The sequence below is a fragment of the Marmota monax genome, unplaced genomic scaffold (genome assembly GCF_021218885.2).
Source record: "Marmota monax isolate L192 unplaced genomic scaffold, Marmota_monax_Labrador192_F-V1.1 WCK01_AAM20220418_F8-fsc00105, whole genome shotgun sequence".
NCBI lineage: Eukaryota > Metazoa > Chordata > Mammalia > Rodentia > Sciuridae > Marmota > Marmota monax.
In genome coordinates this window covers 2,552,569-2,566,209 of record NW_026692947.1, presented here as the reverse complement: position 1 = coordinate 2,566,209, position 13,641 = coordinate 2,552,569, and the positions used below count along the sequence as shown (strand labels likewise).

General features: G+C 36.2%; 1 protein-coding gene across 11 annotated transcripts in view; it reads right to left on the bottom strand.

Annotated features, from left to right (window-relative positions):
* Positions 1 to 2,861: 2,861 nt before the first annotated feature.
* Positions 2,862 to 13,641, bottom strand: part of Cd46 (CD46 molecule) — a 39,276-nt gene continuing 28,496 nt past the window's right edge. For 5 of the 11 annotated variants that reach the window (XM_058581932.1, XM_058581931.1, XM_046452116.2 and 2 more), the window contains 2 exons: positions 13,572 to 13,632; positions 2,862 to 5,316 (listed from right to left, as the gene is read on the bottom strand). In XM_058581932.1, the coding sequence (XP_058437915.1) occupies positions 5,247 to 5,316; positions 13,572 to 13,632 (131 nt within the window). In that variant the 3' untranslated portion in view covers positions 2,862 to 5,246. The other 6 variants (XM_046452119.2, XM_046452124.2, XM_058581933.1 and 3 more) reach the window with 3 other exon arrangements.

Sequence of the window (13,641 nt, the reverse complement as noted above, 5' to 3'; positions counted from 1 at the left end):
GGAAAGAACAGCGTTTCTTGCCTTTTCTGGCATCTAGAGCTGTATTTGTTGGCTTTTGCCCCTTCATCTTCAAATCCACCACTGCTTCAGTGGTCACATTATGTGATACCTTAATTCAAATCTCTGTCTCTTCTAAGGATCCTCGTGATTAAGTTCAGGGCCTCAACTAGATAATCTCCCAATTTCAAGATCCTTAATATCTGCAGAGATCCTTTTGCCAAATAGAGTAATTTTCAAAGCCTCCAAGTATTAGCATATGGCTGTCTTTGAAGGCCATAACACAATCCACCACAAATAGGAAGGCCTGGGAACTCATGAGAACTGCAGGCTGCACCTAAGATCCCCTGAATCAGCATTGTTTTTTAAATGTAAGAAGCATGGTGCTGTGAGATCCTACCCAAGGAATTCTTCAATAATTGAGGCTCACCTCAAATACAAAGTCTAAGGAGTGTTTTTTTCTTATGAGCCTTTACAAGTGGAGGCAAATAATCAGATGACAGATTTCCCAGACACCATGCACACTTGCTCATGTAAGCCTTAGTAGTAGTCTGAATTCTCAGTGAAGCCATAAGCCCTAAGCACAGAATGTCAGGGTGCTGCTTTGTCCAGTAGTTGGTACTAGGGTTGCCACGGCAACATACAATAATAATTCCGTTTTTAAAAAGCTACATAGTTAGGGAGTTAGATTTTATGAACTTCAGTGGCTTCTTCTAATGCTAGATTTATTACCTCTGCAAGGTTTTCTTGGACTTTGCACAGTCAAGTTGAGAACCAGTGTTATCTACCCTTGTGGCAAGTTATTCACCTGCTGTGTGTGAGAAGGAAGAAAAATAGTTTATTGACCATATAATTCCCCTACTATGTTACCCCCTTATTTAAGTAGTAAGGGACAGAGTTTGCTTGCACAGAAAAATAAAGCTAGTTTTATACGGAAACTAAAATGGCTCTGGGAATCACCGTTAAAGACAACCCTGGAATAATGACAGTTTGCCCTGAGGAGGGGTTGTTCAATGCCCTGATAGTCCACAGGAGGGCAGCAGCGATACAGTTTACAAAGACTTCATCTCTAACCCTTTCTGGAAGAGCCTAGAAATTCTAAGAGCAAGGTAGTTTATCCATATGTACATTTATTCTTCATCACTTCTAGAAGTTATTAGACTGTTAAGTCCTGCTCCTAAATAAAAATATGCAAGTTTTCAGGATATACAAGAAACAATTCATTCTTGGTTAAAATGATAGTTGTCAGACATTACTGTTAGAATACCATAGAGTTGCCTATTTCCTTTAAATTCAAAAAAATCTACTTTAACATGCAAATTAAAATTCTTTCCAATGCCAGGTATCTTAAGCATTTTTTTCAGAAACTCTTGCTGTATATTTAATGCCATTTTTAATGGTTCTTTTATTAGATATAGTTGTACAAGCGTGGACTATAATTTGCTCTAATTCAGTCCCCAGTACTTTCCCTTTCCCTCTCCATTCTTTTCCCTCTACTTCTCTTTCTGCTATTTTTTAAAATTAGTGTCTTGTAGATATACATGATGGTGAGTCACTATGGGTGGTATATTCATATATGTACATAGGAAACTTAGATTCATTCCCTTCTCCTATCCCTCCTCCCTCCCCCCTTCAATCCCCTTTGTCTATTCCACTGATCTTTCTTCTATTTTGATGGGATTCCTCCCATCGTATTTTGGACCACTTTCTGAATTCATGCCAATTTTTAATTTTTTTTAAAGCAACGATACTCTAATGACCAAATAAAATTTTCTAAAATGCTTTCTTTATTCTTAGTCTTTATTCTTGGTTAGTTTTCATCCAGCATTGAATGGATGTTAAAAAAATATTTGTTAAATGTTAAAAATATTTCTTTCATATTTCTAAACCACAGATTACTTTATTGGTTGACCAGGCAGCAAGACCTTAATTCAAGTCTTTAGAAGTTTCCGATTAATACACAGAATTAAAGTCATAAATATAAATTAACTCTTGGGCTGGAAAATTCCTAATTTAGATGTTCTCAGGATCAGCTGTACCTTCGAATCACTTGGGACACTAAAAATGCCTTATGCCCAGGCCACATCCCAGATCAATTACCTGAGAGCCCTCTGGGGTGGGACCCAGGTGTCACTAAAACTCCCCAGGTGATTCTAGTGTGCAGCCATGGCTGAGAAACACTGTGGCCTGATAGGACAGATCTAGCAGTCTGATTTAATTCAAATATGCAAAGACAAGGATTTTTTTTTAAATAAACAAAACCATATCCTATTACACAAAATCAAGTTTTATATTTTAATTGTGTTGGTACGTGAGTTTTGGCCTATGTGTACAATTAAAGTGATGTGGAAGGTATATCTTCTAGATATATATATATATATATACTCAAATGTGATTAACTCAGAGTTAGGTACTAATACAAGCTACAATAGCTGGGTGGAAATCAAGCAGAGCTTCCTGGAATGAGTACTGCTTGAACTGGGTCTGGGAAGGTGCATGAGGATCTTGGCAGGACATTTCAACTAGCAGTGGAGTGGAGTAACACAGAAAGCACAGGGCAGATGTTTGGGTTGACTGAGGGCAGGTTATTTGAAGGAATGTAGCAGAAAGAAAAGGCTAGGAAGAAAAATTAGGACTTAACTGTAAACGGTCTTCAAGTGTCATGCAAAGGAATTTGGACTTCCTCCTATAGTTGATATGTCCCTGAACACCTGTGAGCAGGAGGTATGCTGGGTTGGGAGGGGAGAAGCCTGGGGTTCAAGATGTGAGAGCAGCAGGAGTGCAGTGATTCAAGATGGCCCGACAGAAACTTCTTCTGATTTGAGATAATCACACTAGAAATAAACACACCTTCACAATCATGCTTCTCCAAATATACAGTTTTATTTTTGCTGGACTTAAAGAGCCAGTTCTTAAAAATTGAACAATAAAAGACTTTCACATACGGGACTTCTCATTTTACTACAAATATATTTTTGTGTTAAATAGATGTTTTTAAATTCAAATATGCTTATTTTTCCCTCTCATTTAAACAAGCCTTTAAAATGGACTTCTCCATGTATTTAAATAACCAAAGAATTACTTGACAAGCAAAATACATATTTACATATAAATATCAAATATAAATGTTAAATGGAAAAATTTAATTTCAAAGCAGAAACTGGTATAAATGTAAATTTAAAAATATCTGGAAAACATTCAGGTTTAAAAAAATAGTATAGCTTCTAAACAATTGCTGCATTCTTGAAAAGTATGTGAAAATCAGTATAAATTTCAACTCTTCACTTAATTTAGGTCACTTAATTCAGGATCATTTACAGTGCACCCTAGACAGGTCTTCATAGAGTTAAACAATATTTCTCCTGCCCCCTTTATTCCCCAGTCATATATAAGTGTCTCAAGGTGGCATTTCTTTGGTCTACTCTGTGCTACTAAAGTTTAAAATACAACTTGGAAAAATGTGAGGTTTTGTTTGGTTGGTTTTTTGAGGAGCAGTCCAGTGGAGACTGCCTGGGTTGGGGACTCCATAGATGACCAAGCTCTATTCTACCTGAGCAGGAAGCTACCTGAGCTATTCATTTGTCCACTAGTGCCACCAACAGCAGAGAAACATTTGCTCCTCTGAAATATATGGTTGAATTTGTACTCTACCTTTTAGGAGATGAGGTGAGATACATGCACAGTTAAGAGGTTTCTATGGCAGGGACAGTCAATCTGACAGTGTGTGGGGTTAGCTGATTTTTAATCTATTCTCATTTTTAAAAAAAAGACTTTTTTACTTTGATGCTGGGGATTGAACCCAGGGGCATTTCACCACTGAGCTATATCCCAAGCCCTTTTTTATTTTTTTGAGACAGGGCCTCGATAAATTGCTGAGGCTGGTCTCAAACTTGCAAACCTCCTGCCTCAGCCTCCTGAGTCCCTGGGATTACAGGCATACATTACTGTGCCCAGCCAAAATGACTAAGACCAAGTAGGGAAAGAAAGGCTCCCATGGCCATGACCTAAGAGGGAGTTACTCAGCAGAGGGAACTCTTCAAGGAAAGCACAAGGCCACAGTGTTCACTCGACCATAAACTGGCATTCTTCTTAAGGTGTCAGAGTCCTCTAACTTTTTACAGAAGTATGCAACTGGTTCTGATAACTTACTCATTTTACATCAGTAAACCACCACAAATAAAACATAAAAACAAAGGCCACCAATAAATGGGATGGATTCAAACTCAAAAGCTTCTTCTCAGCAAAAGAAACAATCAGTGAAGTGAACAGAAATCCTACAGAATGGGAGCAGATTTTTATGATATGCACATCAGATGGAGCACTAATCTCTAGAATATATAAAGAACTAAAAAATCTTAACACCCAAAAACCCCCCAATAATCCAGTCAATAAGTAGACTAAGGAACCGAACAGACACTTCTCAGAAGATGATATACAATCAATCAACAAATATATATATATATAAAGTTCAACATCTCCAGCAATTATAGAAATGCAAATCAAAACTGGATTGTGATATGTGGACACAGCCACATCAATGTTTATAGCAGCACAATTCACAATAGCTAAACTATGGAACCAACCTAGATACCCTTTAGTAGATGAATAGATAAAGAAAATGCATTCTGCTGTCATATATAACTAATAAGTAAAATTAAAAAAAATTTAAAGGCCATACATAAAGTTTCTAGCATCTTTAAATCAAAGAAGTTACCAAAAAGGTTATCCTGTTAATTTCTGGATAATTTTCCAATAATATTCTTAGTTAAGGAGGTCAAAATTATCAATATTCCCAATTATCAGTGTTCTGGTATATAGGAATATATACACCTCTTTGTGAAGGCTTTTTACAATGAACAAAATACAAAAATAACATTTTAGAGTTGTGGAAAGATGGAATTTTAAGAGTTCACATTAAAAAGCTTTCAAAACCACTTTTTTTAAAAAATGCAATGTAATTTCATTTTGAGCTATATTTTTCTGGATTTTCCCATTTTACAAAACAAATCATTTCCCCATCTTAAGACTATCAGGGATACTGTGTTGATTTGCCCCTTAAGTCCAAATGTTAGGGGGAAACAGGAACTGTGTTCAGACCCCAGTTCATATATGTATAAACAGAGGGTGACTACATTCCAGTCACATTAAAATATGAACAGCATAACTCAGCAGGGCATCCACATTAACTATTGCAGATGAGAAGCTCTTAGCAGAATTAAAAGATAAACGGAGACACAGGTGTGTGGAAATCATGTAGTTGGCTCTGCTGAAGTGGTCAAACTTTTCTGGTAAGTGTTGTATTGAGCTCTAACTGCTTTCCTACAAGACAAGGTGTAAAGTTCAATACAATTAAATACAGAAATTAATTCCTGAAGTCTATTTAGAAATACTTTTTATATTTTTGTGGTGCTGGGGATCAAATACAGGGCTTTAAACATGCTCCACCACTGAGCTTACCTCCCCCCAACCTGAAAACAAGACAATTAAAAAAAAAAAAAAACCCAAACTATTTATAATAATAAGAGTTAGAAAATACATGATTGATTTTAAAATAATTTTAATGTTCAATCAGTTTCATTCTATTCTAAAGCCCTTTCTATCCTTGTATTTTTACTTCCTCCAAAACAAGAAATAGAGCAATAACACACAAAGTTCTTAGTGAATATTTTCTCATTTTCATTTAGGGCCAGTGGGAAACACTGGAGAGAGACACATGCTTCCCTAATATCACAATTTTGAATCTGTGGCTCTGAGATGAAAGTTTTTCAAGGTGGCGACTCAAGCAGTGTTCAAGTGCAGAGATGCCTCAGTTATCCTACCAGGATCATACATTCTTCCAAATAAAGTTTACATCAGACCTTGAAACATTAGACATTTTTGCAAAATCTTTCATCTAATCAGATGCTTTCCAAAGAAATAAAATGCCATGTAATTTAAAATTTTCTAAAAGCCACATTAAAAAATGTAGGACAGCTAAGATTAATTTAACGTTGACTGTAACATAATAAAAGCAAAATATTGTGAATATATTTTGACATGTATTTGACCTGATTTTGTACTATGTCTTTGAAATCAGGGTGTGTTCTATACTTTGAGCATATTTTACCTTGGGCTAACCGCTTCTGAGTCTCAGTAGCCATATGTAAAGCTATTAACTCTTGAATTGGACAGTGTAGTGATAATCAGGCCCTGCCTTAGGAAATTGACCGTAAGAGAAGATCTAAAACTAAATTTGGACCAGCCAGTTGTTTACCAGTGTGTGGTCCACAGGAAACACTTCAGAGGTGCCTACCCATGGTAACAGCTAACTATGTTAATTTTGGATACTTTACTATTCCTCTTTGTGAGGGAGGCTATCATTGCAAACTGCCACGATCACATTACTCTACTCACAGAAATTTACGAAAGACCTCGATGATGTATGATTGACTTAATAGTTTGAAATGCCAATCATTCAGATCTCTGACTGCTATGCTTTCTCAAAGTCAATAACTATTTTTCCTGTAGTGGAAGTCTTTTTCTTAAATAGAATTATAAAAACAAATCCAATATTTGAGAACGATAGAAAGCATTAACATAAGCTTAGAAAAATATTCATTTGACATAACAAAGCTATTTTGAAGATAATAAGAACTTGGAACCGAATTACTAATTACTGTTATTGTATATTAACTTCTGCATTCATTAAGTTCTCTTCAAATGTTTACAAACACCCCGAAGCTCAGAGTTTGAAAACTCTCTCTTTGGTGGGCATTAGCTTCAGAAGTGTTCCATGAGACAAAGAATGTATACAAGACTAGGTTGGCCCAGACTGCCAATTCCAGTTGGTACTTTTTGTCTTTCCCTTTGCTCTGGGATCAAACACAATTTTGCTTTTGCAAAGAAATCGTCCTTCCCATTGGCCTTTGTAGATCCTGTTCCCAAACTCTTTATAAACCAGGGTAGGACCTCAGAAAAGGTGGAATACACAGCTTCCTATCGTCCCAGCCATGCTGACACCCATTCTAGCACAAATGGAGGGACACTTAAAATTCATTTCATTTCAAAGACAAAAGATGGTTGAAGTCAAAGCAATTTTATCATTTTTCAAAACCTGAAGATCTTGATTTTTCTTGAATTCATCAAATATTAAAGAAAAATGGAAGCAAATGCCTTTACAGAGTTATTTGCAAGTTGGAATTGAAAGCATTTTAAAACTTATCTTTTTTTTCTGTAAAAGGGCATTTTTTCCTTCCCTGCACTTACAATGAGCTAGTTCTGTTAATTTCCCCTAATTATTCCCTATAAAATTTTTCTACTTTTGGCTTCACAGCTACTTTAGAATGCGGAAGCGACTACATAAGCTGAGGAAAGTAGGAGGGGAATATAACTACTTAAGCCTACTTCAAAGCAAAATCCTGTCAGTACACACTATGTTAAATTTAAAAAAGGAATGGCATAAGAAAGCATCAATAATTTAGCAAAGGGAACAGGACTTTGAAATTTACTGCCAACATAGCTCAGGTTATTGATATCTAAATATCCACTGAATATTTTTCAAAACAAAGGACACTGTTGCAAAGAAACAACAGAAACAGATAGATACCTTTTAATAGTAAAAGTAAACCTTTCTCTTATCTCTTCTTCTCAGAGAGAAGTAAATTGTACTTCTCTGTAGCTCTCATCAATTAGGTATATCCTGAACAGAGGAAGGAGAAGGGCTGAATAAAATAGTAACATCCGACCAAAAAGAAGCAAGAGTAATGCAGTATGTGACAAAACCAATGATAGAAGAGAATGGAAGTAAAGCTGAGCATTAGGTTCATAAATTAAGGTTTTGTGTCTCAGGAACTTGACATGTGAATTTTGTGCAAGAAGCTACTTTAACTTTGAAGTCTTGCATATCTTCCTGCAGAAGAACAGATTCTAAATTTCTGTTAAATATATTTTCCTTTAAAACCATTTTTTGCACAAAACAATGTAAAAATTATTACAAAAAAAATAACATTGGATGGGGAAAAAGTCCCGGTTTCTCAAAACAGTCCCCTAGAATTTGAGGGAAAACAGGATGTCTGTATTCAGTGCATGTCAGACTGTCCTGCAAGTCAACTTCATGACAGGTCATGCATTTGGATGCATCTCAACTTTTTTGCATTTATACAGTTTCTTCCCATGGCACATTTTTTCCAACTTGAGGGAAGATCCTTGTAAAACTTATTACATGGTTTCCCAAGTTTATGGGGTGGCTTTAATTATACAATCTCTTTTTTTTCTTTTCATTTTGGTACCCAGGATTGAACGTGGGCACTTAACCACTGAGTCACATCCCCAGCCCTTTTTCATATTTTATTTAGAGACAGGGTCTCATTAAGTTGCTGTAGGTCTCTCTAAATTGTAGAGGCTGGCTTTGAATTTGTAATCCTCCTGCCTCAGCCTCCTGAGCTGCTGGGATTACAGGTATGCTCCATCATGTCTGGCCAACACACACACACACACACACACACAATCTCTTGTTATGTATTATTTTTTGGATCAAAAATTTTAGCAAGTTTTGTGGAATGCTCAGAAATTTGAGAGCCAACCAGAAAAAAATGTTCACCTTCATTTTACTTCAGCTTTTTGCCCCATGTCATTACACACCCCAGCTATGTGAGCTCACTCAAATTTTTAAGCTGCCTGTGCTTAATGAGTATTTCATTTAGAAAATGAGGTGGTTTCTGTAAAAGGACATTCTTTCCTTCCCTGCACTAGAAACGAATTGGTTCTGTTGATTATTTCCCACTGAGATCAAAAAGTCCCTTTTGAGTTCACAGCTGCCAGACTAGGTAGAGGCAACTACAGAGGCTAAAGAAAGTAACTATTTAAGGGGAAGGTAACTATTTAAGCCTACATCAAAACAAAATTCGTGCTTTAAAATTACATACGTTAATTTTTAAAATTGCCTATTTAAGACGGCTTAAAAATGACAAAGTATCTGAGTCAGTTAATATGAATACAACATCAAAAGTATGTTTAAGTTGCTGGGCACCATGGCACACTCCTGTAATCCCAGGAGCTTGGAGGCTGAGGCCGGAGGATTGCAAGTTCAAAGCCAGCCTCAGCAAAAGCGAGGTGCTGAGCAACTCAGTGAGACCCTGTCTCTAAATTAAAAAAAAAAAAAATAGGGCTGAGGATGTGGCTCAGTGGCCCAGTGCCCCTGAGTTCAATCCTTAGTAACCAAAAAAAAAAAAAAAAGTCTGCTTAAGTTATACAGAACGGTATAAGTCACTAATGGGAAAACAAAAACAAAACAACAAAAAAAAAAAACCGATTTTGTCACATACTAAAAAATAGGAATTATGCAAATAATTCTCATGAACTTCAATTCTTACCTATCCAAGGATGATTTAACCAGAGTAAAGAAAATCATGCATTTATAAAAAAAAAAAAATTCACCAGTAAGTGAAAACGTTCATTCCAAGGAAAGGCATCTGTGGTTCAGAACCACACAGACTTAACAAGATCAGACTCGCAGAAGCTGGACAACGGGAAAAGGCTGTGATTTATGGGACTAGAAAGTACTAGGAAGAATTAGTTAAGAAAGAAGGCTAGAAGGGAAGAGGAAAGAGCATATGGATGGGCCCAGGGGCTGAGAACTAAGAAACAGAAAACTGCAGCAAAATACTTGGACCTTTTGGCCATCTTTCATCAAATAATTTAAGTGATGTTGGATGCTGTTTAAAATGACTATACCATTTTTGTACTTTGAGATGAAGGCTGTAGAAGAGTAACTGTGTTCCCAAATCATCATAAACACTGGTTTACATCACATTTTAGAGCAATTCAAGATTATCTGTGCTCTCTACCCTGCTTCCAATTGCCCTTGGAAACACAGAGGTAACTCCAAACATTTTAAGAGTCTTACATAAGAAGTTTCCAGGGTAACATGATACTGTGAAAAACTCATTTGGTCTTTATCATTCTTTCCTGGCATACAACTCTTCAAATCTTTTGCCTCTTCAAGGTGATGTCTTTTTGTATGCCAATGAATTGACTGATGGATGGCTGGTCCTCCTAGGTAGCTTCAGGAGAGGGTCTGGCCACAAGAAAGACCAACACAGGATCAGAGTGCAGGGCTTTTTCAGGTTCCCTCCCTGAGGGGCTGAAGGTTAAGTTGATCACCAGTGACCAATGAAGACATGAATCATGCCTAGGTAAAAGCGGCTTTACGGAAACTGGAAAGGACTGGGTTCAGAGAGCTGAAGATGTGGAAGTACCCGCAGGGTGGTTCCCGCAGAGAAGGCATGGCAGTTCCGTGCCCTTGGCACGTTGTTGCACTAAGCATCTCTTCTCTGATGTCCATTGGCATCCTTTATAATCAATAAATGCATTTCCCAGAGTCCTGTGAGTCACCCTAGCAAATTCATTGAGAAGGGGAGCCCTGATTTATAGCCGGAGGGTCAGAAGCACAGGTAGAAACAAACTGGGGCTTGTATGTGGCATCTGTGAGGTCTTGGGGACTGACCCTCAACCTGTAGCATCCGAATTCAATGAGAGGGTAGCCAGCCAGTGTCTGATGAAGAATTGATTGACCGCCTTTGTGTGGGTGGGTAGGGAAGGGGTTGGTCACCGATGTCTTTGTTCATTATCAAGATTTAGGAAAAACTTCGAATTTATTTCTATTTTCTCAGAGGAAATGATAGACAATTTGGAAACAAAAGATGATGGACATTAAATAGTGCAAAGAAAATAATGGAAATCTTTTTTTAAAGTAAAATAAAGTATTACCCCACATCTTTTTTAAAAAACATACATATAGACGAGAAGTCTTAAAAAATATCCAGTGATCTTAAATATCAGAAAAATTTGGCCTTGAGCTTGACATTTTTTCCCCCCAAACTTTAACAAGCCCATCAGTAATAGTCCTAGTCTACAGTCAAGTTATTCAGAAGTGTCCTCTAGGCCCTGCAGCATGTCCTCTTGGGAGCTCATTACAAATGCAGCATCTCAGACTCCACACAACCCAGTGACCAGCAGCTGCATTTTGACAGGTAATTCAAGTGCAGGTAAAGTTAGAGAAGCACTGCTCTAGGCTCTAAGAAAGAAAGGCATACTGCCCCCTAGGTTGCAATATAAAACTGGAAGAATTAGGAATTCGGTGTCTTGAAGCCAAACAATCCATTAACAGAATCTAATTTTTTTTTTCTTAATGCTTCTGAAGATTCAACCCAGGACCTTGTGCATGCTAAGCATGACAAAGAACCTAACTTTTGATTCAACTATTACATGTTACACTGAATTTCTATGTTTCTGTCATAAGGTGGCAAAGAATATCCTAAGATTCCCATATAGTTCATATTTTAGTTCAAAGGCAATAATTACCCCTTCCACACCATTCTTTGAAATTTTTTTTTCTGAGCTTGTAACTGTATAACAGGATTAATTATGTTGCATTGCTTAAAGATAAAATATATTCCCAAAGTTTTAAAATTTAATTTTGCAATTTTCAGTTGAACCTCAATAAATAATTTATGGGCTTTAAAAAAAAATCACAAAACTATTTTTTTTTTTTTTTGGCAAAGCTGGGGATTAGAACCCAGGACCTTGGGCATGCTAGGCAAGAGCTTTACTACTGAGCTACATCCTAGCACAAAGCTATTTTTGGAATCTCAAATCACTATTGCTATTAAACCTTTAATTTGTGAATACAATGATCAGATTGTTCAGCTTTAAAAGATCTCTTAAATGATAATTAGAGTTTGATTAATACTCCTAGGGAACTTTTAATAGAGTGATGTTTTAAGCAGGAAAAAAAAAAAAAAAGAAACGAGGAATAGATATTTTGTTTTGCTTTAGAATTTTTTTCTATACTTTTAGACTCAAAATGATTCTACCGATGCCTTGCATGCACAAGGCCCTGGGTTCAATCCCCAGTACCACACACACACACAAAATTCCACTATTACTCAGCCTTAAAGAAGAATGAAATTATGGCATTTGCCCATAAGTGGATGGAAATGTAGAATCTGATGTTAAGTGAAATAAGCCAATCCCAAAGAGCCAAAGGCCAAATGTTCTCTCTGATATGTGGATGCTAATTCCCAATAAGGGAGAGGCGAGGGCTAGGGAAGAATAGAGGTACTTTGGATTAGACAGAGGGGAGTAAAGGGAGAGGAGGGAGTATGGATGTAGGAATGTTAGTAGAATAAATTGGATATTATTATCCTATGTGAATATATGATTACATGATTGGTGTAACTCTACATTATGTACAATCAGAAGAATGAGAAGTTATACTCCATTTATGTATGATGTGTCAAAATGCATTCTACTGTCATGTATAACTAATTAGAATTAAAAAAATGATTCCACCAATACTATTTCCTACTTATACTGCTGTAATGTAATTTAAAAAAATATAATTGATAGAGAAATCAAATGGATATTGTGTTCTATAAGATTTCAGATTTAAATGATGGAATTGTGGGTATTTTTTAAAAATGACCAAGTAATATGTTGTAGATGGACAGAATGCCTTTATTTTATTTGTTTACTTTTATGTAGTGCTGAGGATTGAACCCAGTGCCTCACACATGCGAGGCAAGCATTCTGCCCCTGAGCTACAAACCCAGACCCTTGATTTTTTAATAAGTGAAGGATACATTTCTATTACAAAGCCCAAATCAGATGATTAATATGAAAGGAAACTATAAAACCAGGAGCACCAAAAGTCTTAAAAGTGTTAGATTTGATTTCAAAGCTATTTTTAAAGGTATAGGGAGAAAAAAATACATATTATCTTTCAAAAATTCCAAAGCACCTAATCTTGGTCTATATTTCAGGATTTGTTCTGAATCTTTTGTTAAGTTGTATAGTCATTAAAATTTAAGTTTGGTACTTTAAAACCCTATTTTCCTTAAAAGATATGTATTTGTACACTTTTTTTCTATTCTAAGCCCCCATTGTTTTTATAGAGAAAAACAGGCATAAGTTAATGGAGGTGCCCTGCAAATCTCAGCTCTGTCAGCAACTTTTATATTGCAATCTAGTAAATTAAGAGGAAATAAAAGAGAAATTTAAAAGTGTTGTTTTTAATCCTCCAGCTTAACATTTATAAATAGGAAATGAAATGAATGAATGAAATCAAATTGGGCTGTTGAATGAGGCACCTACATAACTTCTTACAACCAGCTATTATTCCAGAAAAATGGAAATTTTCATGGTTAAAAATTCCAGTGAACATAACTGTCAAAAGTCTCCACAGTGAAATACTTTTAATTGTGGCCACTTGTCCAATTTAGGAAACAGGGTATACCTGTGGGAAGGCCTCATAATGGACCATGATTCATTAAAGAGCTTAAACCACAAATCCCACAGAAACTTTTCTTATAGCCACAGTTGTTGCTGAAACGATTCTGCACAGACTCCTCATGTTGTAATGATGGTAAAAGTACCTGAAAATATTTTTAGCAAAGAAATGCAAATTGAAGGACACACTAATGCAGGCCCACTTAAAAAAAAAAGATGTCATGCAATACAGAGTACAAACTTAAGTGGCACAAAGGATGTTAGGGATAAGAAGGATTGATAAGTGAGGAGACATATGCTTTATTTACCCCTTCTTCCTGCGTTGAAAACGTCTGTACAGGCAGAGGATAATTACAGCAATCAAAACAACTGTAAGAA